This window comes from Cyprinodon tularosa, unplaced genomic scaffold (genome assembly GCF_016077235.1).
Source record: "Cyprinodon tularosa strain WSP-4 unplaced genomic scaffold, ASM1607723v1 ctg214, whole genome shotgun sequence".
NCBI classification, from domain to species: Eukaryota; Metazoa; Chordata; class Actinopteri; order Cyprinodontiformes; family Cyprinodontidae; genus Cyprinodon; species Cyprinodon tularosa.
Window position 1 is genome coordinate 2,399,462 of NW_024038796.1, and position 26,741 is coordinate 2,426,202.

The following is a 26,741-nucleotide window of genomic DNA, read 5'->3' on the forward strand; positions in this document are numbered from 1 at the left end:
TCTCTTTGCCTTCCTGCTCCTGAATCTAAACCATTTTCCTCTGGAATTGAAGAGGCAGGAGAGACACTTGGCAATTGAACAAGACAATGTACATTTAAAATGAGGAAAAACAACTGCTTTGTCTTACTTCAAGTTCACATTATTTAATTATCTTATTTTAGGAGTAAAAAAAACTGAATCCATTGGCAAATCATTTTATTTACCTTCTCAAATTAAGAAATTTTTTTGAACTTTTTACCTCAGTGTGTCCTGAATATTTATCCTATTATATCACTATACACTACAGTATATTAGAAAATGTTGTCCTGATTCAAGTGATGAAGTTATTTTATTTAACAATCCAAACTAAAATAGTTTTATTATTTAAAGTAAAATACAATAAAAAAATGTTTTTGGTTGGGAACAAACCAGGAAAACCTGAAGAGATACAAATTAGAAAATAGTCACTGCATTCTTTAAATGCAGTATTTAATTGTGGTGTCCCACTCGTTTGATAGATTTGCTTTATCGTAGCAGCTTATAAGTCTTAACAGGAAAGATCCACAGCTCAGGCCGTGCAACCAACAGCTGACAGGATATCTGATCATTGTGAACATTGTTAAAAAGAATAAAAAAGTAGGAATAAGTACCACATGATGGATGCTGTCCAGCCTTCTCTACAACGCCTCCCTCAAGTGATTCAGACCCCCCCCCCCTGTAATTGACATTAATTCATTCTTTCCACTGTTTTTGCACGTCACTATTACTTTATTTGGATCTATAGTTATATATAGAAATATATAGAGTTATATATGTAAATATTTATATTTATATAATTTTGTGTGTATATCTGGAGTGTAACAAAAGTAATTTCCCTCTGGGATTATTAAAGTATGTCTGAGTCTGATGATGTTTAGCACATCAGGTAGGAGACACATAACATGGAGGGAGGTTGGGTCAGGTAAGATGAAAATTATACATTAATAGACTGCATATAACTTGTTGGGATGATGAATGAAGTTAGAGGAAGAAAATGTGTTGAAAGTAAATAAGAGACTCAGTAAGAGTTCCACCTTCTATCAATGGAGTCCATAAACATAAGAATACAATGGTTTGGATATAAGCTTAACTGTGTTACAATGGCCCAAAGTCCAGATATACTGTAAAGGTAGTTGAGGATCAGAGGAGAAACTTGATGCTCACAGATTCAGTTTAACAAGATTGAGCTACAGCCATTTTCTGATAATCAGCAAAACATGTAAAACTTAGAAACCAAACTTTCACATTTATGCACAACTTTGTGCCAGCCTGTTGCATGAAATCCCAACAAAATACTTTGAACTTTGTGGTTGTAACGTGACAAAAGGTAAAACTAGAACATTTGGGGCTGATAAAGACCTGAACAACATGAATGAGGATCCAGTTGGATCTGGCCTGGCCTGGCTGCTCTGTCAAGGTGTCTGGTTTACAGTCTGCAATGATGCAACCAGAGTGTGTCATTGGGCCATATGTTAATAACATGCTGTAAAGGATATCAAATCCTACGTTGCAGGTATATGTTCACATGATAAAACATCATTACCTAATGAGTGTAAAAGTATATGACAGACGTGTGTTAATCATGTCTACTGTGTAGAAATGTGCTCTCTGTGCTTTTTTCCACAGTAACCATGACTACAGGATTCAACAAACCACAGGAAGCTGTTGGTACATGAAGACATTTCTTTATTATGACAGAGAAATCTCAAATGCCATTCATTCTTTACATCTGTATAATCCATTTTAGATATGTTACGTATCATGTGCAGAGGTAAGACAGTAAAAGTTAAGTTAATGCAACCATAAATAATTTTAATAAATATCAAGTAAATGTACAGCACACGTTTCATCGCAACAATTCTTTGTACGGATATGTCCTTTTAGTAACCTATGTAACCCCTCCAGAGGAGGAGAAGTCAGAAGAGAGACAGAGAGAGCAGCGGTATGTCATCCTTTAAAAGAGAAGAAACAAACCCCACAAATCCTGCAAAAAAAAAACAAAAATAAAAAAACAGTTTCACTGCATTCGCACTCAGTCTTGTGGCTTTCTCAAAGTAAAATGGTGATTTTACTCACACAGAACATGTTTCACCACATGTCCATGAAGTTCAAACCATCTCAGTTCAAGACAAAGGTGATGGAGATTGGTATTCCCAAAAAATTCATAAAAAGTAGCAACACAACAAACTGGAAATCCGACAGAAATCATCTAAGTTGCTCATGTTAGATTCTTTTCTCAGAGTAGTGCAAACTCATAAATAAAATCAGAAGGTGAAGAGAAGCAAGTAAAAACTGCCAGCAAACATTACCTCAGTCTATTTACATTGTTCTAGATTATTATTTAATTTTCATTACACAATAAAACACTGGAGTATGGGTAAAATAAAATAAACGAGCTCTTCTTTCATCGAGTAAAATTAATAAATAAGAGGAAGAACTGAAGATTATTTACTCCCAACTTCTTAAATGTCTGTGTTTGGATTAGATGGAACTAAAACAATAGGAAGAATTTTTAGTGAACAGCCTTTTTTCAGGCTCTTCCCTAACATGTACTATTTTATTGGCGTAAATTAGCTTGTCCTTTAACAGATCGTACAATTAAACAGGCAGTAAACTACATAAAGCCCTGATCAGCACTTCTTCACACCTGCCCCTACAGTAGATTAGGTGGAAATTCAGCAGACTGGTAATCATACCTTCAAAACCCATTTGGTTCTCATCACACAACAGGCTTCTACAGCAAAGGAGAGGGTCAGAGCACCCCTGCCCTTAAACTAACACTAAGGGTTAGCTTAGTGGAGCTAACACTAAGGGTTAGCAGGGGCACTGCCAGCTTCTGTAGAGCTCTGTTTTTGAACACTGGGCTGTAGCATGTAAACGGTAAAGTGCTGTTCTGAAGGTTGATATGGACTTTTGTTAAAGTTGAAAAGCTGGCTCAAAAAAAGGTAAAAGGAACATGGGAACAAATCTCTTTCACAGCTGTTTCACTTCAATGCCCTCCTCAATCAGTGCAACAAAAATCAGAAGTATATGCAGCCAAAGCTGCTGATTAAATACATCCTCCCTGAATGAAAGAAAATGCAGAACTTCGGCAAATGGCAACAAAAAAAACAGGAGGAAAACCAAAATGTTGACTTCCTTTTAAGATAAAAGTGTCTGACTTTGCTGCTGAAGCAGAGTGTTGACTTGCAGTCTGTCTCAGAGGAAGATCCGGGAGCGGGCAGAAGATAATGGTGGGTTCTACTGCCTGGGAATGTCTGGTTCTCAAGTCTTCTTAGCCACTCAGAGGATCCTCGCGGTAGTGGATGGCATAGCGCAGCTTCTCCAGCATTACATCCAAAGAAGTGTACTGTGGCAGTTTCACCATGAACATGCATGTTTCCACTCGAATGTAGCGCGAGTCTGGCTGACCTGGAGAAAAAATGGAAATGTCTTAGCTCTTATTTAATCAAAATCTACATGGTTATAATATTAAGTATAATTTATATCGCTTAACATCTCCTAGTAAATGCATTTGATATATTCTTCAAATTTATAAATACCCCAATGGAAAAAAAATTAAGAAAAAGAACAAAGATTAAAATAAAATTCTTGACAATTGACTGTTTCTTAAGTTTTTATCCATTATTTATTCTAATTAATCATTTAGATGATAAATAAAAATTCTCATAATGACTAGCAACACATCATGAAGACAATAAAGTTTCTAAATGCCCATCCATAAATGCAAAAGAAAGGCATTAGAAGTATTGTTAAAGGCCTTATAGGGAAGCGCCACCATTAGCACAATGTTGAAAAAGATTATCTGGTCAAATGAGACCAAAATTACATTATTTGCACACATGCTAAATGTTTTATGTGGTGGAAAACTAATGAAAGAATGCATTCTGAACATAAAAGCTACACTGTTTAACTCAGGATGGTATGGTAAGGCTTTCAATGAAGCAGGCACAGAGAAGCTTTTTAGAGTTAATGGAATGACGGATGGATCTAAATATAGAAGAATCCTAAAAAGAAACAAAACAAACTTTGGGAGGTTGAGGTTTTTCCTTCCAACAGGTCAAAGACCCTAAATATATAACCAAAGCTACTATAGAATGGTTTGCATCGAAGGATATTAAGGCCTAAAGTCCAGCTAAAATCTGTTACAAAGCTTCTGAATTAATGTCTGAATATCTTGAGCTATTTTATTTTTTCTAAAACAAAATGAATTTCTAGAGGCAAAAATGGCTGACATTTTCAAATGGCTAAATCTGTTCCAACAAGTTACCTAGTTTGAGGGGAGACAATTAAGCACCACTTTATGCTGCTGTATTACATCATATACAGAATGGTTTAAGGTTATAATGAGACAAGACAGGAAACAGTTCAAGGGATGTGAATACTTTCGCAAGGCTGTGTAATCAGGCTGTTTTGGAGATAAAAGTAAAGATCAACAATCGTATATCTACCATAAAACATAAACATTGAGCTCAAACTTAATCCCCTTAGTGTGAAAAAAAACAACTAAGTAGTAGAAAAGGATCGGTTTGTCTACTTGCATTAAAATAGGTCAAGTTTAAAGTCTATGTGAAATGACAAGATGAGCACTTTTATAACTGCTGATATGAAAGGAGGTACACAGATAGGAGAGCTGGAGTCTGAGCACTGCCCTGCAGGAAGCATGGTAGCAATTACCTGCAGCTCCATCTGGAGGGGCGATTTTCATGGGGTACGGGGGAACGTGGGCCGTGTCTGGTCCGCCATCTTTACACGGGCAGGTAAATGGGATGCGCTCCTGGTTGCAGGCAAATTTGATAAATTTGCAGAGCTCTTCCTGAGTGAACATTTCCAGGGCGGTCCAGAAAAACTCAATGTGCTGGTCGGTCTCCATCAGACCAACTTGGTACATGGTGTGAGCCTAAAGAAGAAAAGGGAAGGATGGTTTATTCTGGTAAAAAGCTGAGAATCACAATTAATCACAAAGGTACAGATATGCACACGCCACCTTGAGGAACTCCAGGTTAATGTAAGGCAAGCCACATGTGCGTAGTTCAATTTCCAGAGGGCTGAGCATGGTTAGCAGCTGCAGAGGAATGATGGATCCTAGTCCTGCACGCACTGCTGTCATACACTCCACATTCTCCAGCTCCCTCAGACGGAGGCTCCTCACCGCCCGCGCATACACGTCCTTGTTCTCCCAGCTTCATGACGACAAAAAGCATGAGAAAAAAAATTGAAATATGCTGCAGCAGCAGATTTAAAGCCAAGTTACTGAACAGGAGGTAGAATCTTCAGCTGCTCTGTACCTGACACTGAGGCCATGTCCTCCCTGACAAAGCTCCACTTCTTCACCCGTCATAGTGAAGTAAGTGAAAGTGCAGCAGGGCCTGCTGGGGGAGTCTGGGCTTTCTCCTGAATGGTGCTGGGAGGAGATCTCAGCACACAGGGCCTCCAGCTCACTCTCATCAGTCACCTGAAGAGGCACGGAAAACAGAACACACCATCAGAATCACAGTAAGCATCAGTGCAAAAATGGAAATTAGCTGACAAACTCAGATGGCATGTATTTACTATGAGCATTGCAAGACCATAATAAAAAACTAGAAATTATTTTTTTATTCTATCTAAAATGTACTTGTCTACGAACATATTTTTAGACTAGTGGATAATAATTGGGAATACTCTATTACAACACTTACATTTTCAAACTTCTTAACATAGTTGTAGGTGAGCACATCTGCTTCTTGCAGGTCCTGCTCTTGGTCAAGAGGTTCTCCAACGAGGCCTTTCCAAAAAGATCCCAGCAGATCCAAAGGAAGGGGGACATCTGCCCGGATGGCTATGCCAAGGAGCTGACCAAAAAAGTGCAACAACTGTTCTTCTGCATAGCTGATGGGGCAGGGAGTCAGGATGTACTTCCCCTGAAAATAACAACAGAGAGAACTGGTAGGATTAAATTCATTTTTTCATGAAGGCATGCAAGTAATTTTCCACCATCCGTTTTGCTAAAAACTGTGAGAGAACGTTGATTCCACAGTGACAAACACAGAGCCTTGGATTAATTACCTTTCACCTTTTTTAAAAATTTGCCAACTTAAAGCCACTAACCTCAATTTGCTTAATTAAGATTTAATGTGACCGGCACAAAGCAGAGTATAACGGAAAACGATAAACAGTTAAAAAAATAATAATTAACAGGAAATGTGGGCATTTATATTGAGCCTCCAGAATAGTAGTAGAGTTTCCTGTCAAAGGACCTACAGCTCTTTAAAAGCCTTTAAAAGTCAATTTTACAAATGTCTTTGACATCCTAAGCTCTCTTTAAAGGTCCTTCTTATTTTCCTCTTTTTAGCTCCTGGTTGGAGGTCCTGTAAAGCCCTTTACATTCTGTATGTATTAATGGTGAAATATTAATAAACTTCCCTTGCCTAACAGATTTTCATTTTCTGATCCTCCCTTAGACTGATAAAACCAAAATTAACGCAGGCAAAAATGATTTTGGCCACTGGCGGGTGGGGCTAGTTTACTAGGCTAATCCTCCCCCAAAAGACATGAGCATTTTTCAGACAGGTGGATAAACTGTACAACTAACAGTCAGTTACCATAGAAATTTTGACATGAAATGGTTGTTTAATTTATATCTTTATTAGTTGGTCACATTTATTTTAACAACCCAAGAATTGTTATTTTGATAGTCAGTCATTCTGTTGTCTATACCTAATGTTTCAACTGTTGTCTTTTAAGCCTTTAGTAGGCCTGAGCGTATATGCATGTCAATAGTAAAATTAAACTAGATAAGCCTTGCTGAATTAACTGTTACCTTGTTACGGTTGGCTGCAGCACTGGGACAGGAGAGCAGCAGGGAGAGTGCAGAGCTCTGTAACTCCTTACACACCTGCCACAGAAAGTGTCTAAAGGAGCCACCTGGACAGACACATTTATCACAACTGCAGTTAGGCATTTAAAAAAACAAAAAAACCTTATTAACTTAAATAGATAACAGGAGGGCAGGATTCAAGAGAGTGTGTCAGAGAACTACTAACTTGTGCCGTGAACTTCTTCTCCAGTGAAACGAATGTTGAAGGCATATGTCGGGTCTCCTCCGCTGGCCAGTTTTACACAGAGCTGAGATGATGGTACACAGGACAGCTGGCGTGCTGCCTGGCATAAGTAGGTGTTTTCTGATGATCTGATTTCACCTGTGGGGAAAAAAATATTGAAATGTTCAGAAAAGTTCACCCGATGTGCTGCAAGGTGAAGTGGAGAAAAATAACACAGAGGCAAGTGTACCTCCAACAATTTCCAGAGGGTCCAGTGTAATCTCTGGAGCGGCATGGTCAGCTGTACGCTGCACTGTAGCATTCAATACTCGGTTCATTACAGTCAACTTGGTGTCGTAGAAGACGAAACCTGCCAGAAGACAACGCAGAAATGGAGTCATAAATTTGTTAATAAGACATGAATCTAGACAGAAGTACAAAGATTATACCGTAATTTCAATTAACCTAAAACCTATTTAAATATCAACACATAAAAGTACTTTATAAGAATGGATATCCTTCACTTGAAACTATTTCAGAATTAATAGTTTTTGTTATAAATGCCAATGTAGAGGTTTGCCTAAAACTTTATTCTAAATTTTGAGGACTGAGTCCACAAAATAAAACTATTCACCACTGATCGGACATAAAGGTAGACCAAGGCACTTTTTCTCTAAGGGTGTCTCGATCCGATTAATATCAGATATTGGTTCAATATTGGCCAAAAAACTAATACCGGATTATAACAGATTTTATTGAATGGCATCTAAAATCACAAATATTGGCATGTTGATAGAAACGGCTTCTGTTTAAAGTTTAACCCACTGGTTATTATAACATGGGTCAGTTGTTCTCATACCTGCTGTTGTTCTCCGTTTTAGTAATGTCATTTGATCAAGCCCTTTTTAAATAATAAATTACAAAATAATTAATAAAAGCATGTATGATTTGTGTTGGGTCAATATCAGTATTGGTCAGTTCTAAAGCTGCAATATGGGTATCATATCGGATATGGAAAAGTTGAATCGAGACACCTAATTTCGTCTCCCTAGTTAGTAGTATTAGCAGTTACTAGTATTTGCTCATTTGCTCAAATTTACTTATAAGCTAGCTTTCACCCTTTCATTAGACATCATCTCATGCTTTTTATGCCTGCTAGAGTTGTTCTTATGTCATACTTACCCTTTGCCTCGCCCAAAAGCGCAGCGATACTGTTCTGATATGTATGCGTCTGTCTCAGCTCCACAAGTGGCAGAAAGAAACTCTCCAGGGTGTTATTAAGAGACTGCAGTAAAGCAAAGCGCAGGCGCAGGCTCTCCACGGGTACATCTGCAAACATGACATTATTGCCAAAGCTAAACATCTCAGTTTTCTGTGGAAATTACAGCCCCTACCTTAACCTGCAGTACTTTTTACTCTTAAACATTTCAGTTGTTAGAAAAAAAGAAAACGGTCAAAATCTAAATTGGCAGGCCAGACCTTAATTCTGTGTCCTTTAATTTTTAAAAATACATTCATTACAATTAACCAAACTAGCAAGCAGCTACTTACTGAGCAAGCAGGCGACACGAGGATCTGCAGCATCACTGGGATCTAAGTAGACCTCATGGGGGTGCAGCCTGGCTGGTGTGATGGCCAGGTGACGACACAGTCTGTTGATGTACTGCACCAACGCCACATCCATGTCTAAGCTCCACTTTCTACAGGCCTTCTGGGCATGCCGGGTGTCTATACACGTGCACCTTTAGAAATAAAGACAAGTTTCACTTTACATCACCATCTAAATACAGATGTTAAGAAAAGGAAACAATTTAGCAGTAAGAAACTGCATGATTCACTTTAAAGTAATCCTGTTAGGTAGTTTATTTAAGAAGGTTTAAAATGTACTTTTTAGCCCCTCACCTTTCAAAATGAAGGTCATAACCACAAGCCAAAAGAGCTCTCCACACGCTGCGGATGTCCTGCTTCGCCCGATCGACAGCAAATTTATGGAAGCCTTCCAGAGTCAGGTACTTCTCTTCTGTGGCTAAGCAAGAAGTAGCACAGCTTATAAAACATTGTTTCAAAAAAGAGCTTACTTTTAAGAGAAAAAAGGAAAATCTAAACATGGACTGGAAAGCTTTATGGACCATTTAAGTCTTTGTTAATCTAAGGACTTAAAGGCTGTGACATAAAATAAAAAAACTTCTAAATGAAGTAGCAGGAACATTTCTGGTGTATTATGTAAGGAATCAGCAGATTGGTTTTTAGGATTTTTGCCAACCTTCAGTTTTTTTAGCCGGTGATTTTTCTACGTCTTTCTCATCAGGTCTGGATTTCTCAGGAGATTTTGGCTTTAGCACAGTTTTCTTTTCACTCAATGCAGTCCTGGAAACAAGCAAATGAGTTTCAGGCATGATAGCAATATTTTTACACATCTAAAGACAGGCAGGTTTTTAATTAAAAAAAAGGACAGACCTAACACTGTTGAGGACCGATTTCTCCTTGGTGAGGGGTTTTGTGATGGGTCTTTTCGTGCTCACAACTTTACCCTGATGTTGTTCTTTTCCTGCCTTATTGTACTTGTTCTTGTTTGGCTTGGGTGTCCCATACTTTCTCAAAATCTGAAAAAAAAGACAATTTTTGCTTCTTAGCATCCTTACCAGTGTTTGTGAACAAAAACATTACAGATCGCTCACAGACAACTTACTTAGTCTGAAGTTACAGATAACACTTAATGCCACACATCTAGTATTATCAGTATTAGATACAAACTAATAATTATGATGTGAGATGTATAGGAAGCAGCAATGCATCTACTGGTATACCTGAGTGAGTTGATCTTCGAGAACTTTCTTAGGAGGTCGAACATTGGTAAAGAAAGTGTGCAGCAGGTTCCCTGGGGTCTGAGAGTTGATCTGCTCCTTGCTGAGGTAAATATCAGACACTTTAACAGGCTTAGCTGGTGTGAGGCTCAACATCTGCTCCGAGTGCACACAGCTTTTAAAAATATCAGTGAGGACATCTTTGGCCCCAGTAACAAGTTTGTCGCCTGGAAGCAAAGAGGTAAATTAGTTTTGAAAGAAAGATGCTCTGTTAGAGAAGTAAAACTTGTTGTTTCAGACCAACCTTTGATTGACTTCTCCAGAAAGTAGTCTTCTAAAGCAGAGCTTCCCTGTGTGTCAAAGAGGCTTTGGTTAACACTGGAAACGGTCAGGATCTCCACGTTGGTCAACTCCATCAGTTCCTCTTCACCTTCCAGGCTCGACAGACCAATCAGGTCGCTGCTGTTAAAGAGACTGGCTCGGATCTTTTCCACCTTGGCTCGTGAGCGGACCTATAATTATCAGATCACAAATTCAAGCAATCTTTGATGCATCTCCTACAAAATAAAGTTAATAATAAAGTTTAAACTATTTCACATTTTGTTTTCATATTTATTTTTAGGTGATAAACACAAGGTAGTGCATTGTGATGTAATAGGAGTTTTTTCCCCCTCAAAGAAACTATAAACAAATCTGAAAAGTGTGGCATAACACTGTATGTATTCATTGGCTTTGCACATTTACAGATTAAATGTTTGACACACTCTTCTTTTGAAAACAAATCCAGCTCTGGAAGACTGCCTGAGCTCCAGTGAGCATCATTTTCAAATCTTTTCAAAGATTCCTAACAAGACTCAAGTCATTTGAACACATTCTAAATCAATATTGATATTTAATAGGAACTATTTTTGCTTTTTAGGGACATTCAGCTAAAACCTCTTCTCCTCCATCTGCTCTGTCCAGCTTTCCAGTCAGAACTCCCAGTCATACTTGGAGCCATGTTTTTAGGCTGATGTGCAGAGCTCGTTTTCCACCTCACAACTAATGCCAAATTTCGGTCTTATCAGACCTAAGAACCCTCCTCCACATGATTTCTGTGTTCCCTACATGGTTTGTGGCAAAGACTTAAACAGGACTGTATACGGCTTATTTGAGCAGTGGTTTATAGTTGTCGTTAGAAAGATTTCTCCTCTGAGCTGTGGATCTCTGCAGCTCCTTGGAAACTCCTTAGCTTTTTATCAGATTATTGATAAATCTGATCTGTTTGCCATGTTTATTGCTCGTTGTGATGATTCATCAGCAATGCTTTCTAACAGACTTCTGAGATAAAGATTAAATTAGTCGCACACTGACTGAATTTTCTAAATACAAAAGCTCTTACTTAAGTATGTGAAAGCAGAGGGTAAGTAGATGGTAAAACAATTTAGAAAACCAAGTATCATTCAGCCTCAAAATTAAGCACAGCATAGCATTGATAATATAAGATACTACTTAAATACATTTAATTTAGAAGTTGTAACCCGAAAGAATCTGAAATCATCTCACCTCAATGACAGCATAACCCTTGATGAGCCTGGCTGCAGTGCTCTCAAAAGAAGTGACTGTCTGCATAGAGGCTCCATCTGACACGGATGCTGACTCTGTATTGTCGAGCGGCTCCCCAAAGCTGCCGAGACTCCCCAGGCTTCCTGTGCTGCACAGAGAGGTGTCCAGACTCTCCTGGCTAGAAACCGTCTGAGAGTCCTGAGGACCTTGCTGGGGGTATGTTACAGCAGTGGCGGCAGCTGCAGGGGTGAGCGAGGGAACAGCTAACAGGTCCTGATCAACAGAAAGTTCGCTGACGGTGCGAGAGACTCCCTGAGAGGAGCTGCAAATGGAGGTCTGGCTGGTGGAAGCTGACGCACTCACACTTAAAGCTGGAGTGACACTGCTGGAGCTGTCAGGACTCTCAGGTCCTCCACTGGTAGGAAAAGGACGATCAGGTTCTGCAGCAACTTTGCCATCAAGCGGGCTTGAAACTCTAGCTCCTGATTTCTTCTTGGGGTCCTCCTCCTGTAGAGGGATGAAGACCTCATCTTTGAACAGTCCTCCATGTGCATTACAGGCCCTGCGGATGGCATTTCGAACAACTGCCTCCTCGAGGTGCGTAGGGATACCTGAGAGTACCAGCAGGCGGCTATGAGAGGTTGGACCCACCAGAGCTTGGCAAGCATCTGTTACTGCATCACTGGTCACACTTAAGCCCTGTGGGTCTTTATTGGCAAGATGTCTTAGGATCATCAGAAGAGTGAGGCAGCGGTGGAACCAGAGCATGTCTTCTGGTTTACTACCCGCCATGCTCAGAAGGGCGCTGTCACTTTCCGATAGCCTGGTACCTCCACTTGTTCTCTTCCCAGAGACTGCTGCAGCCACTGCAGCTGCTGCCCTTTCGCGCTTCATCTTCACCTTCTTACGCTTCGATAGCAGACTGGGGCTTTGAGGTGTCTGGCCTGGGGACGATGAAGAGGATGAAGACGAGTCACTGCGGTTCGGTGCGCTGGTAGAGGAAAGGGCTCCCACTGAAGAGCTGCCAACATTGAGGGGAAGAGTCACTTCTGCAACAGCCAGACACACTTCCATCAGGGCATGGAAGTAGGTAGAGAACCGGCTCTGTTCCGCACCTAGAGCCAATGCAATGCCCCCAGAGGACGACCCTCCTCCTGCAGCACCTCCTGCAGTCCATCCCTGAGTTTCCTTGTCATAAAGCTTTCGGAGCTCTGTCTGCAAAGCCATTAGGACAGCCAGGCAGGGGTTCAGCAGCAGAGCAATGGAGCTTGAAAGGCCAGCGGGGCTCTTGCGCTGCTCTAAGTGGTGGATCTTGCGTAAAAGTTCAGCTAACAGGTGAAAGATAAGCTCTTTGATGGAGGGAGCCAGATCTGTAGTCCAAAGTAATCCGCCTATAGACAAGACAGGAATTTTGAAAACTCACATCTAAGGAAATTTCTAGTCTTGTAATTTTATAAGAGTAGCATCTTTGAATTATTATTCAATTTAAAAATTCCAGTATAAAAGTTATTTAACTAAAATGTAAAAAAAATCCAACTATTTAGCAAATAAACGCTTACAAAATCAAAATAAAGGTTTTAATGTTACAAATAACTATAGCAACCATTTACTGCATCTATGTTGGTCAACGTGTGGCTTTCTATTGGGGTTAAATAAAGGAAAACCTACCGAGTAATTCTACCACCTGCAGCAGCACTGAGGAGGGAACAGTGTCCAACTCATCCTCGGTTCGCTCACTGCTTTCTCCTAGCTTCCATGTCAACAGCTGCTCTGCAAAGGCCATTGCCAGAGGAAACTCTAGCGGTAATGAGTGGAGCACCAACACAGCACCAGGAGGGGGCGACACTCCTACAACCACAACACGAGTTGACTCAGAAGTGCTTCGTTTTTAAGAATGCTTTTCTTAAAATGAAATACTCACCCAGTTTAATGTGGACTTTATCAGTAGGGATGATGACAGACGGGTACTGGTTGGTGGTGGGAGGGGGCGTAAGGCCTGTGTTGGTAGGAGAAGCATCTAGAGGATAACATACCGCCTCCATCAGATTCAGCTGACCATTTCTTCGCACTTTGTGACCCAAGCCATAGACCATGACGCGAGCCCAGGGAGCCTTGTACAAGCTAGAACTGAAGGAGGGGAAAATATAAGAAAGAACATCAAAGACATACAAGTGAAGCTAAGGAACAAGTTTTTAAGATGTCTGCCGTTGATTATTTGATGGGGCTTACTCTTTGCGGCAACCGAGTTGACTTTCTTTGCAGGAGACGATCACAAACGCAGCTCCAGGAAAACTGACATCCATGCTGACTTTTGACTCTGTGACAGGAAACTCCTCTGATGTAAACTGCTCAGGAGCGTTCTGGAAAAAACATTCAACATTAGAGTTTAAGTCTATTAAGTGATGAGCAGAAACATTACTACAGAATTACTCTTAAAACATTCAAACTCCGGTCTTTTCTTATTTCTTCCCTTTACATTCACTAATTTGTTAAGTGGAGAGAAATACATGGAAACAGGTCCTCTAGTAAGATAAGACCCACCTGGCCTTCAGGCTTCATGCAAAATTATATGTATATTATCCTCAATGCAACATCCCTCTGCCTCTGAGGGGGATGATTGGTTGCTATAAAGCCACCATCACATATTAACGATTTAAGACAGCGTATCCCTGATGTACGAAAAATCTGGCAAAGACGCTGGCATACGTTGGACAGGTTATGGGTCAGTTTTGTAAGTTAGTTATGAGCATGGTGAAGTAAGCTGGCACACGTTGACATATGGCAACGTGTGTTTGAGCATGCTAAAAATTTCCCAACATATGCCAGCGTATGCTCATAGGTGGGGCATAAGTTACAGGTAAGTTATCTGATCGTTGACATATGTTAAGTGTAAATTACTCATAAATCGTGGCGTCTAGCTTATCCAGAACCTATGAGTAACTTGTACATAGTGTGATGGATCCTCCCTGCGTTCAAGCCCATGGCCACGACCGACAAACTTCCTAGCAGATGTGATGCTGAGTCTGCTGCGACTGCAAACCTTCTTTCTTTGCAATCAAAGACATCTTTTTATGCAGACCGGGCACCTCCGGGCGCATCTCTGTTCCGCAGCTTTATCTGAAGCTTTGTAATGTCCATGAAATATCTCTTGTTCATCATTTCATGTGCATGACATTGTAGTGCCCAATGTATAAGTTAGGCTGTCGTTAGAGATAAGTTCTGGACTCGTTATAAATACGCTATGTATATGCCCAAAATAGAAAAAATGCATACAAAGTTCAGTGTATGCCAGCATTTTAGGAGATTCTGGGACGTCGGGCATACGCTGGCTAAATCAGCCAAGTGTAACAGCACCCTTGCATTGAAAAAGTTGCAACTTTAAGGTGAGTAAATGCATTTGGAAGGCAATGTAAGGAATTCAGTGCTTTAGAGCTAACCTGTAGGAAACAGCAGATCTGTTTCGTGAGCTCAAGTAAACTTTCCTCTCCTTGATGCAAGGCACGGGTGATGGCCACGGTTAACCACTCCCGGATGGGATGAGCATTGCCCTGATAAAACAGGTCTGTGGGAGAGCAACTTTGACCCTCGAGGTTATGAAGCACTGACTGAGCCAAAAGAATAGAACCGGAGCTAATGGTGCCATCTGTAGGAGAGGTGGAAATAAGCATTGTTTAGAAAATTCCAACTACCAAAAGAATGGGAGTTACTTAAAATGTACTTTTCCACTTACCAGGAAGAGGTGGAGCCAGCAGCTGATTGGAAAGAAGCTGCAGGTGCTCTAAAGTGATGTCACGGATAGCGGGGATGTGGAAGAGACGAGTGAAAGTGTGGGGATTCTTGGGGGCAAAGATGTTGAGCAGGGCCATGCGACAGTATAACCGAGCCAGCGCGCTTTCACATCGAAGGAGCTCCCTAAATGAAAGCAGTGGCATTGACATGAAGCCCAGGTCTTCAATTCAGATCCATCATGCTTGTTAACACTGCATTTAAAGTACCTATGAATCTGAATATTACTACTGTCCAATGACACCAAGCCGTTAGCAGCAGTGCGTCGTGAACCTGCTGGTGGGCGTTCCAGCATCTCAATGGGGTACCAGTATCTGACGAGCACGCCTTCACTGCGGAGATAGGTTTCCACCTGAACCAGCTCATTCACCTGAACAAACACATAAATCAGCTTAGCATATGGATAAATCTGTTATGATGATATGAAGCCAAAGAACAAATAAACTAACAGAGTCCACATCCAGCACAACCCCATGCAAACCAAACGTCTTCAACATTCCACGGATAGCAAACTTAGGCAGCGCTGTTCCTCCAGTTGTGCTGTTGGTGTTATTGCTGTCCGGACAGCGGATGACCACAGTCAGCCCTGTTTAGAAGAACAGTATCAGCATTACAATCATTGAGCTGATGCAACTGAGGATAAGTGCTTTAATCCAGTACAAATAAATGATAACATACAAGTATATATTCATGTTTTAATTTAGCAGGATTTCTATTTATGCAACGTTTTACCTTTGCGGACTTTGTCTATAGTGAATTTATTGGCCTCATCTTTGATGTCCTCAATAGTAGGAAGGTAGAGATCCCGAGGAATACCACCATTCTCTTCATATAGGAACTCCACCGTCTGTCTCGCAATGTCAACCATGCCTGTTTTCATGGAAAAAGAAATGTTCCTTAGAAAAAAAAAAATGTCTAGGGTAAAAAAAATTATAGTTTTTAGAAAATATTAATGATTTCTTGTGTTTATATTGTGTGTGTTTATTTTCATTTCAACTGATTTTCTATTACCATTAAGAAGTGACTTCAAAATAGAAACAACTTTATGCACACAAGAAAAATTACGTATAGAACTACGGTTCTAGGAATCCCAGGTGATGGCCTGAGATAGTTGCTTTCTCAATTTTCAAACCTTCCTTGGAAATTAAATGGCAACATTCTTTTATTTGCTTTGTACAGAACCTAAATAATAATATAATCTACCATAACTTGATAGGTATCAACTATGGGATCTATGTCATCAAAAGCTTTCAGAACCCATTTTGGTAAAATGCACAGACTGTTCAAAAGCTTTTCATGACCAAAATCTAAACACAACAGGTAAAGTATGATATGATCATGGGGTTGTATTTGGTGAGAAACGCTGAGTGATTTAGAAAGAATATTACTTTTTGCAACACAGCAATGGATTTTAATATTTCTGTTTTTGTATAATTTAATAATAATAATAATAATAATACATTTTATTTAAAAAGGCGCCTTTCTGGACACTCAGGGTCACCGTACAAAACATAAAAAGTGTCAGAAAAAATAAAAATTATAATTATAAAAAAATTTAAAAACATTTAAAAAATATATATGATATATAACCAATATAATTTTATTTAATTTATCTTCATAATGTTTTTCTTTTCTGAGGTGTTACAATGTTAAGTTTTTCTGTGAAATGTTATTAGAAAAATAACAACTATTAAAGTATTTTCAGTAAATATTGTAATATTTACTGAAAATATATCCGACATGGACGCTGACTCAGTGTAATCTAATACTTTCTAAGATTGATTTCAAAGAGAATAAACTTAATTTGTTGTTTGTAGCTTTAATATTTTATCAGAATTGTTTTATGCTCATATAGCAAACATTTTAATTTGTTTGAAAAGATTTTCATTCTTTACCCAGCTGCAGGGCTCCCTTGATTTGATCCAAGCCAGATTTTCTCTCAGCTTCGTTACGGAACCGCCTACGGATGGTAGGGAATACCTTTGTCTCCCAGGCCTTCACTAGAAGGGCGTAGTGATCCTCCTAAAGTCAAACAGATCAAATAATACAAAACAAAATCCAGCAAGAAAGCGTTTTGATCCAGTAAAATGAGCTCAGGACTAATCTTACTCTAGGAACATCGTCGTCATCATCATCATCACTCTCGTCATCAGCAATAGGTGGGGGATGTGGGTCGGGCCCTGAGGTAACCAGGTTTTCATAGCTTAGCTCCACCTTATAATGGCATGACAGGTCACTGTTGTACTCTGTACAAACCGAAAAAGGCAATAGAAACTGGATCATTAGCTAAAACGATAGGATTGAAAGGAAACGTGAGATGATCATTAGGCACATACGCTGCTGAGGAACGGCAACAGCTGCAATCCGACAAGGTGGACCATGAGAGCCAGAGTCTGAGGTGACACTTGCACCTGCATCATTATCACTGTCTGAGGCCATGGCAAAAGGGAGTGCTTCAAAATTTGCACTTATTTCCTCGGCCAGGTCAACACACAAGTCGGCTGCATTCCTGTGTGCTTGGCCCTCTGCAAATGCGAAAGGCCGGCTTCCAAAGTTGGCACGGATCTTTGCATTCTGCAAAGAATATAGAGAAAAACCAAATGAATACTGCATGTGGCAAAAAGACAGAAACTGCTTCTAAACTTGTTTGGGTATATTTGACCTTTTTCTGAATGTGGACGAGAGGCCACATTCCACCTGCTACGTCTTCAAGGCTTGGACTGAGCCTCTGACCACAGTAAGTGAAGTAGACTCTTCCTTTAGGAGCCTGGCCAGGGGGAGGTGGTGTGCCCTCAGAGCGCTCCCAGCCAATTCCTGCCACGTCGCCTGTATTTACCCAAATCAAAAGGTCATCATCTATATTACTGCGAAATATAAACCACACTGTTTTACACAGATATCACCCATATCAAATAGAAAAAAAAAAGTTTTTGGAAAAACATCTGGTTTTATAGCTGTTAAACATAGATTTTAAATCAGACACTGTAAGAAGCATATTCATTCTCCTGTCTTACCAGGAAGTAGGACCACATCAAGACGAACACTTTTCCACTGCAGCAAGCTGGAACCATTGTAATGCACTGCCCTACCGTTACTAATTCAGACACAGACAGGAGATAAAAACACAAAGAGAAAATAACCAAAACATAAGTCAGCAAATAACACCAGGTTAAACAAATGGGAGTCTAAGATTTGTTATATAGCTGATCTTACTTGTGAAACAGGCATGTGCCCACAGGGTTCGTCCATGCACCGTCTCGCTTCTCTGCCTCGGTGGCAAAACCAAAGGACACAATTGGCCCGCTGTCCTCTTCAGAGTCTCCATAGGAAACAACTTCTATCTCCCAGTAAAAGGATGGTGCCTGCAGCGGTAGACGGGGAGAGACTGACAATGTTATTCCTTACTTCCATTCTATTAGATCACTTCAACAGAACTCGTTTTGATGGCATATATAAAAACAAGACAATTTTTGTAACCTGAACTGGTACAGGAGAGGTGGCATAGATGAAAGTTCCTCGGGGCAGCCCTCCTCCTGCACTTGGATCAGCCAGGAAAGTGACGGAGGTCAGATGGGATGAGAACAAACATGCACGGACTGGAGGAAACACTCTGGATGGACACCAAGTGATCTCTTTGGGCTAGTAAACAAGCAGATTAAGGCAAGAAAAAGCTAGATAAGTGAGGTTGGAAAAATAGAAGTGCAACTTCAACAAGTTCTCATATGAAAAGCAAAGGATGTTTACCATGTCTCATCTTCTTTTCTTCTAAACAAAAACTGTAAACTTAAGATGCCATGCTACACTTTTATTCAGCTAACCAAACTGGAAAAAAATAATTGCAATCTAGATAAGTCATTTTTCTTAAAATAAGTGAATTTGTTCTTTGATTGAAGAGGTAAAAGAGACAATTTGCCAATGAAACAAGACAATTGACACTTAAAGAAAACATAATTGCCTTGTCTCATTTCAAGTGCATGTTATCTAATTATCTTAGTTTAAGAGCAAAAATACTAATTTCATTGATAAACCATCTAATTTACCTACTCAAATTAAAGGTAAGGGTAAATACACTTAATTAAGATTTTGTTTTAGTAATAACAACAGATTAGCTAACACTAAAGCCTCATAAAAGAAAAAAAAAATCAAGATATTTTTCTGATTTATACAAATAAACTACAAATGTGTGTTATGTGAGATTATGAAGTTTCTCTCTATGTCAAATATCAGCTTAAGAAGGTAAAGTGCATTTATTAACGCCTACCTGCCGCCTGTCTGTCTGCAGCGGTGGAGGCGGTGGCCGAGCACAGTCCCTGTAAAGCATTCTTACTCTCTTACACTGAGCCTCAACCATTCCAAGCCGCTCACCTACACAAAATAAAAAAGAGATTGTCCGTCAGATAAATACTGACCAGTGGTGAAAAGTGCTCCTGAACCTGCTCCTCATTAACTCACCAGGGCTGCACTCCTGGGCAACCAGGTTCAGAACCTCCACAGCAGCTGGACACTGCTGAATGAACTCCTCACAGAAGGAGCTATCCTCTAAGAGCTGTGCCATCACTAGACATGCCCTGAAAGACAAAAAATTAATATATCAGATAAACTCTGAGATTCATTTATTTTTATTCAATATTAAATCAACGTTGAGGAGTAGAAGGGAGACTTCCAGAGAGGAGTCTAGCTGCAGATTCTCTATCTAGTGGAAGTCCATTAAATCAACTCTGCTGTAAATTGGAAAAATCAACTGTGAAGCAAAAAAAGCCAATTATCTTTAATAAAGGTTTTTTCTTCTCCTGATCCCCTTTGTTCAAAGCATATGGAGATAAAAAAGTATGAAACTGGACAAGAACTTCTCTTCTTTAAGGCAAATACTAAACAAGGTAAAAATATATTAACATAAATACTTAAATAAAACAATAAATAAATAAGGTTCATGTTAAAGAGCTTGGGTTTCAAGTTTGCAATTTGAAAAGAACTAAATGGACCATCTGTAATTAAGATTTCTAAAAAGACTTGGAGAAAGAATAATAAAAACTTGATGCTAACTAACTTTAAAGGGGTTCTATGGCACTTAAAACATCTAGAATAGGTCTATGAGCTATATGAAACATATGTTTATTAACATTTAAAAACTCAGTTTCTGAGGGCACTGCAACTTTACGCAAAGCGGAATGGTTTCACAATGAAGCAACTGCACATATTTGAACCAGTGGAGCCTCTAACATCACCAGTATGAATGCAGCATGTGGTTTGTGATTAGTAAGTATGTAGGCTTTACTAAAGGACTACCGTAGAGAGTTCCACAGCTAAACCCAGGATTCTGCCGTTTTAAAATATAATGTTATATCTTGTCAATTGCATAGAAACAGTCAGTGAGATTGATGCTTTCATTCAAGGTCATAGATACGAATCTTTAAAATAAAACGCAAAATTAAAAAAATAATTTAAAAAAACATTCACAGGATGTCTACAGTAATGCAGAAATATTTTTTTTCCCCCCAAGAGTCACATTTTTCAGACTGAAGCAAAGGAAAAAAAAAAAAAAAAAAAAAAACGAGGGTGAACATCGGTCAAGCTTTTGAGTTTTTGTGCAGACTTCATAGGTTTAGCCTTGGTGGACCGGGCATTCAGCTGACAAAGAATAAAAAGGTTGAAATAACAATGGGTGAAACCTAATGGCCGGTAGAAGGCAAACTTATAGCTATATCCTTTAAGTGTTGCTTTTTGTAAAATACTTCTAGTGAGCATTTTAGTTTGTTTTATATGGGAACAAACCAACACTAACAGCACTAGCATTCCTATGATATCAGGCAAACTTTTGTGTTTTTTCAGTTGACTAAGTGTAGTAAATTATACTCACAATTTTCAGCATGTTCTAATCCTGCCGCCAAGTTATGTATTTGATTAACTAAAAAATGAATAATAATTCATATTTAATGAATTAAAACACCATATTTTTGTATGTCACAGTTTTACTTTGCTTGATCGGAGCAGAGCCCGCAGGTTTGACGGAATATTTGGGAAGGTTTTGAAAAGATGTACTGCCAAAAAAAAGCAGATAGATGTTTGTTTGCTTTTCTAAGAACTTGGACCGTTTCTAGAACCGAAATGAAAGACGGAAATTCCAAAAAGGAGAACTTTGCCCCATAGTTCCTTTCAATACATAAAAAAAAAAAGCTTTTTTTCCGATTACCTCATGATAGAAAGAGCTTTTCGTTTGGTCCAAATGAAACTGATGGATAAATTCCACTTATTAGATGTTTTATGGAGTCAATGTTACAGCTGTGCTTGAAAGTTTACATACAAGAATAAAAGAAAATAATACATTCGAAACAGTAATTCAAATAATACCAAACTTGAAAAAGCTATAATTAATTAAAATGTACTTGGTGATAATTTAGTATAATAGAATAGGAATTTTTGTTTAAAAAATAGCTATACACTAGAAAAACCCTCTGGGAACACAGAACTCCACCAAGAAGCAAGTTTTGCCTCATGTTGTGAATTACACCAATACCTAAAACCAAGGGGGTAGGTTTGATTTCAACTTTGGTAGGGACACTATTCTTCAGTTTCATTGGTCCTTTGCAAAAAATATGCATGCTCTTTTTTATGCTTAATGTGAGCTTCAGGGCTCATTTTGTTTAAAGAGAACAGCAGCATTTCTTGCTACATTAATACAAATCTTATAAGCACTACATGCACTAGATGCTGTTTATCAATATTTAAAGCATAACTGGCTCTGATGAATGTGGAATTAGGACTTTTTCCACTTTGAAAAGGATTGCATTTAGATTTACCTGCGACTAAGACAGTGTCTTTTTAACCAAATATAGTCTATAATATGTGGATTTATCCTGTGTTTTCTTCTGAAGATATAGAATTGTGCAGAGGTAAACAGAGGTAAACCCCACTCTTATTTTTTTTTATCTAATATGCTCTCTCTGGGTCATGCAAAATAATACATTCAAGGGACGGCAAATAAATGTATTGTATTTACATGTGCACTGGAACTAGAAGAGGAACTGACACTGAGCATTTAAAGTATTAATATTAGAAGTTGTGCATGTGGGCTGTAGTTACTCTGTGTAGCTAATTTCATGTATTTTATCTATGGCTGAAACAATCATATTAACAAATTATTTAAATAATCGTGAACTAATTTAGTAATTGATTAATCGTAAACTGGAGTATAGGGCCACTAAAATGTGCCTTTAGCCGACAGAGCGACCCACTTAGAGCAGGAATTATACCAAGATTGTAAAAAATATGTAAACATTTTGCATTTAAGAAGTTAAAAAAAATAGATTTTGTCTGTCAATATTCTCCATCCAGAACTCCGCCAAAGGAAACGTTTAAACGTTTCCGTTTCACCTGGTTTCATTTCATAAAAGATCTTCTTTAAGGAGCCTTTGGCTATCTGATTAAAAGATAAAATAAAAGAAATCCTAACGTTGTTAACTTACATTTCTCAAGTTCCACAAATCAAAAAACTCTCTCCTGCTTCTTTACAGAACTCCAATCAGAAGCTTTCGCCTGTTTTAGCGTAGATACGTTTTTTTAATTCTGACTAGTTTCGTAGCCCAATATTAATTTATTTTAGCGTCTTTTTTTTTCCGCGCTCCAAGCACCCGCGCGCGCGCACATACAGACTAGAAAACACGCAATCAGAGAGAGAGAAGGTGGAACTTAAGGCACAATAATCAGAGAGTTAAACCGCGCAGCACAGTTGATGCGCTGCTATGTGAAAGGGACAGGAAAGAGCAGGCAGCTGCAGCTACCAGGCAGAGAAGCTGCGAGAGGAAAAGAAGCGCCTGCTGTATAGTAAATTATAAACATGTTGTTCACATCCAATTATTGGTAGGGACAAATAGGTCCGTCCAAAATTTTGGTAGGGACATGTCCCTATGGTCCCTATGCAAACCTACGCCCATGACTAAAACCGTTGTGGATCATTACCAAATTTTGTTCCTTAGTGCGAGGTTCACCTTTGGTAACAACAGCCTTACTTTTCATAAGTTTCTAAATAAGGCACAACTTCAGCCTCTGGTCTCTTTTCTGCTCTCACCATCTTCATTCACTTTGCTCTCTTCTTTGATCAGCAGATCGGGACTTTGAGCGATGCATGGCTCACCTTTCCTGTGTTTTTGTCTTCAGTATGATACCTGTGGAGTTTTTGGAGTCCGAAGCTGAAGCTGTCAATAGTCACTGCTGCCACTATTTGGTTTGGGGGGGAATTGCTTGTTCTGCCAAATAATGTTAAAGAATCTGTTGAAAAATTCCTGCATTTGGATTATGATGTGGATCATCACCATAATTTAATGAATTGTTCCTTGGACTGAGGTTCACTAGTGTTAAAAATGTTATTAAAATCTGTTCATAACTTTTCAATTTACCTTGTATACAGACAGTCAAAAATTCAGGAAACAAACAAACACACAAACTAAACTCAAGTAAAAACATAACGTCCTTGGTGGAGGTAAAAACAAACTGATCCATTAAAGTACCTTGCTCATGAACAGTGAACCATCATACCTTCTGTTCCTTTGACAGGTGCAGAAGTCTGACTGAACATTTCAGGAAACACCTGATTTCAGTGATTGCCTCAAAGTGCTCAACAAAATTTTTGTTCAGGAGCTCCATCAGGCTTCTTAAATATATAAACTTTCAAGCACAAGTGTAATATAGATGTATGTATATATGAAGTCCAATAAATTCAAAAGGAAACTTTACATCCACTTTATTTTGCTATGATTTTTTATGAACTATAATAGAGCTTCCTGACCTAGTCCTGATTTCAGCCAGCAAACGTACTGCAGCCATTACTGGACTGGAGCCATCTCCTGTAGCTGGTAGCGATGTATGTATGGAGAGACTGCCCTCCTGTGGCAGAAGCATAGACTGCACTGCTTGAACCACCTTTTCTGTAATGGAGAGCTTATAGATGGGGAGTGCCTGGTAGGGACAAGAAACAGGGAAAAGCAAGATAAGAGATAATCTGTTTGGTATTTGATGTAATATAATGAACAGCATTGAGACTTACCTCAGATCTGGGAGTGCAGAGACGTGATATCGGTACTGTAAGGATGTCTGAGGCTTTGCAGGCTCTCCTGTACTCACAGGAAGGAAATTTGACAGTAGCAATGCCCTCCTGCTCATTTATGGACATAACTATGCCCACACTTCCCATAACTCCTTTACCTACCACCTATAGAAAAGAAGAATGACATTAAATATGCTTTTAGTCATTACTACTAATGTAGTAGGTAACAGTGAAGGTATTGTTTATAAAGACAGAAGCAGAACAACACAAGAGATACAATGAAAAACAAAAATAGCCCTTTGACTGCCTTACTGACCTGGACTTCAGAACCAATCTTAATTGTCTCCTTGAAGCCCCCAAGTGCACACAGTGCAGCAACAGCTTGTCTTCCAATGGCCTGCAGTTTCGCTAGTCTTCTGCCACTGCTGCTACCATTTTCCAAAATGCTCTCAGCATACTTCCCCAGCTGTGGAATAAACATCAGCGCTCGGGAAAGAACCTAATAAAGAGGGAAAAAAAAACAAAAAGCATAACAGGAATGATTTCTTAGGAAAAAAAAAAATCAATAAATAACTAAACCCCAGTAAGAGTAACTGAAGATCATATAATTAGAATTATCCACAAAGTGTAGCTTTCAGTACCAATATGAATCATGGAAACTATTAATGAAAAAATAGGGATGAGTAAGTTTACTTTTTCAACAGTACTAGTCCAGATCTGAGCAGTGTTGGATTCTGGAGCGGTCAGCAGACTATGCAGCAGAGCAATAACCTCAGCAGCCATGCTGTTGGCAACGTGACCGCTGATGAATGGCCGGACAGGATCTGACCTATTTTGGGCAGTAAGAAGAAAAGTAAAACCTCAGTTTAAATCAAAAACTGTCACAAACTTGATTCCAAAATTATTATTTTTTTTTTTTTTGCACATTCCTAACATTGAACTCTTCATATATTGCATCACTACAGTAAATAAACAGCACCTGGCCAATTCAGCATTCCTGTCCCTACAAACAGCAGTCTGTGCAGTTTTCTTCTTGTCACCGGTCGTAATGCCCCCTGCAGCCTCCTGAGCCGTAGCCTCCACAGGTGGACCAACACTCACTATCAGGCCAGACTGAGCCCACTTGTTAGCCTTCCTCAGGGCAGCAGATGCCTCTTCAGTGATGACTTCACAGCTTCCACTCTACAAAAAATAGAATATAAATAGGTTAATAAGCAACAAGAAAACTAATTTTGATAAAAGATATGTGACATTTTTAAATGTATTAAGTGCTCTGTCCAAGTATCAGAATGTCTGATTCTGATTATTTAAACCAATTTTATCATGTTGAAATCACAATCTTCAGTGCAGGAATTATCTGTAATAGACCAAAACAAAGAAACTTATTACTGGAAAAGAGATTAGTATGTGGTTTAGATAAAAAAAAAGTAATGTTTTGGCTTACATTTGTATGAGCTCTCTTTAATACCTCCAAATAGGAGCTAGTAAACCCATTTGTGTTCACAAGTACCTAGTAAATAAGGTTCACTGGTGTGTAATTTGATCTCAGTATAATCCACTGACTATAAAGGCTTAATAGGTTTCTAATAGAACATTAGTGGACAAAAGCATCATCAAGAACAAGGAAAACAGCAGAAATGTCAGGAGGACCTTCAACACCGGGTTAAGCTATAAAACAAAAACATTTTAACATTTAACAAGAGCACTGCTTAATCAACCAGCTGAAAATGAAAAGGGTATGGTCCAGTTGGAAATCTAGCAGATATCACTATACTGATTGTCACGCTGGCAAAAAAAATACTAATTCTGAGTTCTAAAAATCTAACTCTGAACATCGTCCTCAACACACCATACCGATGGGGACACATGGTGAGGGCATCATCATACTAAAGGGATGCCCCCTCCCATCAGAGATAAGGAAGCTGGACCAAGGGGAAGGGAAGCCTGCACAAAAATGCACATGCACAACCCTGTACCTGCTTCCGAGAGGCAGTTGCAGTTGCATCGCTCATACAAGCTTACTTTCTAAAAGAAGATTTGCAATTTTTCCACTATGTCAGACTCTTCACCGGTAGTGAAAATGGAGACGAGCACGTAGAACCGCCTTACATAAACATATAACCAGAATGATTGAAAATTAGGAGGAGCACTTATTTTGATGATCCATCCAGAAAAAGAAAATCCTCCACTATACCAAGTAAAACATTGCACTGGAAAAACGATCTAGAAATAAGCAAAAGTTCTTAAATTAAGTGTATTTAGCCTTAATTTGAGTAGGTAAATGAGTTTGCCAATGGAATTAGTTTTTTTACTCTTAAAGATAAGTAGATAACATGTGCTTGAAATAAGACAATGCAATTACGTTTTCTTATATTACGTGTAAATTGTCTTGTTCCATTGGCAAAATGTCACTTTTACCTCCTCAATCCAAGAACAAACGCACTTATTTTAGAAAAAAGTACTTATCTATATTCCGATTTTTTCCAGTGTGTTGTTGCTGAAACCGATGGAGTTTTATTTCCAAGT

General features: G+C 39.0%; 1 protein-coding gene across 2 annotated transcripts in view; it reads right to left on the reverse strand.

The window, feature by feature from the left end:
* Positions 1 to 2,818: 2,818 nt before the first annotated feature.
* LOC119783929 (probable E3 ubiquitin-protein ligase HECTD4) overlaps positions 2,819 to 26,741 on the reverse strand; it is a 47,016-nt gene continuing 23,093 nt past the window's right edge. For both annotated transcript variants that reach the window (XM_038285674.1, XM_038285673.1), the window contains exons 39-76: positions 25,195 to 25,397; positions 24,909 to 25,044; positions 24,532 to 24,714; positions 24,216 to 24,380; positions 23,958 to 24,127; positions 19,628 to 19,743; positions 19,437 to 19,540; positions 18,653 to 18,814; positions 18,389 to 18,537; positions 18,190 to 18,269; positions 17,838 to 18,001; positions 17,512 to 17,749; positions 17,285 to 17,421; positions 17,071 to 17,197; positions 15,908 to 16,045; positions 15,625 to 15,761; positions 15,385 to 15,545; positions 15,120 to 15,301; positions 14,827 to 15,032; positions 13,619 to 13,749; positions 13,311 to 13,516; positions 13,058 to 13,237; positions 11,390 to 12,780; positions 10,149 to 10,356; positions 9,848 to 10,071; positions 9,498 to 9,643; positions 9,304 to 9,407; positions 8,943 to 9,066; positions 8,592 to 8,782; positions 8,223 to 8,369; positions 7,291 to 7,410; positions 7,044 to 7,199; positions 6,821 to 6,924; positions 5,700 to 5,921; positions 5,307 to 5,473; positions 5,006 to 5,201; positions 4,696 to 4,918; positions 2,819 to 3,429 (exon numbers count right to left, since the gene is read on the reverse strand). In XM_038285674.1, the coding sequence (XP_038141602.1) occupies positions 3,293 to 3,429; positions 4,696 to 4,918; positions 5,006 to 5,201; positions 5,307 to 5,473; positions 5,700 to 5,921; positions 6,821 to 6,924; positions 7,044 to 7,199; positions 7,291 to 7,410; positions 8,223 to 8,369; positions 8,592 to 8,782; positions 8,943 to 9,066; positions 9,304 to 9,407; positions 9,498 to 9,643; positions 9,848 to 10,071; positions 10,149 to 10,356; positions 11,390 to 12,780; positions 13,058 to 13,237; positions 13,311 to 13,516; positions 13,619 to 13,749; positions 14,827 to 15,032; positions 15,120 to 15,301; positions 15,385 to 15,545; positions 15,625 to 15,761; positions 15,908 to 16,045; positions 17,071 to 17,197; positions 17,285 to 17,421; positions 17,512 to 17,749; positions 17,838 to 18,001; positions 18,190 to 18,269; positions 18,389 to 18,537; positions 18,653 to 18,814; positions 19,437 to 19,540; positions 19,628 to 19,743; positions 23,958 to 24,127; positions 24,216 to 24,380; positions 24,532 to 24,714; positions 24,909 to 25,044; positions 25,195 to 25,397 (7,335 nt within the window). In that variant the 3' untranslated portion in view covers positions 2,819 to 3,292. The remainder of the gene's footprint in view (positions 3,430 to 4,695; positions 4,919 to 5,005; positions 5,202 to 5,306; positions 5,474 to 5,699; positions 5,922 to 6,820; positions 6,925 to 7,043; positions 7,200 to 7,290; positions 7,411 to 8,222; positions 8,370 to 8,591; positions 8,783 to 8,942; positions 9,067 to 9,303; positions 9,408 to 9,497; positions 9,644 to 9,847; positions 10,072 to 10,148; positions 10,357 to 11,389; positions 12,781 to 13,057; positions 13,238 to 13,310; positions 13,517 to 13,618; positions 13,750 to 14,826; positions 15,033 to 15,119; positions 15,302 to 15,384; positions 15,546 to 15,624; positions 15,762 to 15,907; positions 16,046 to 17,070; positions 17,198 to 17,284; positions 17,422 to 17,511; positions 17,750 to 17,837; positions 18,002 to 18,189; positions 18,270 to 18,388; positions 18,538 to 18,652; positions 18,815 to 19,436; positions 19,541 to 19,627; positions 19,744 to 23,957; positions 24,128 to 24,215; positions 24,381 to 24,531; positions 24,715 to 24,908; positions 25,045 to 25,194; positions 25,398 to 26,741) is intronic.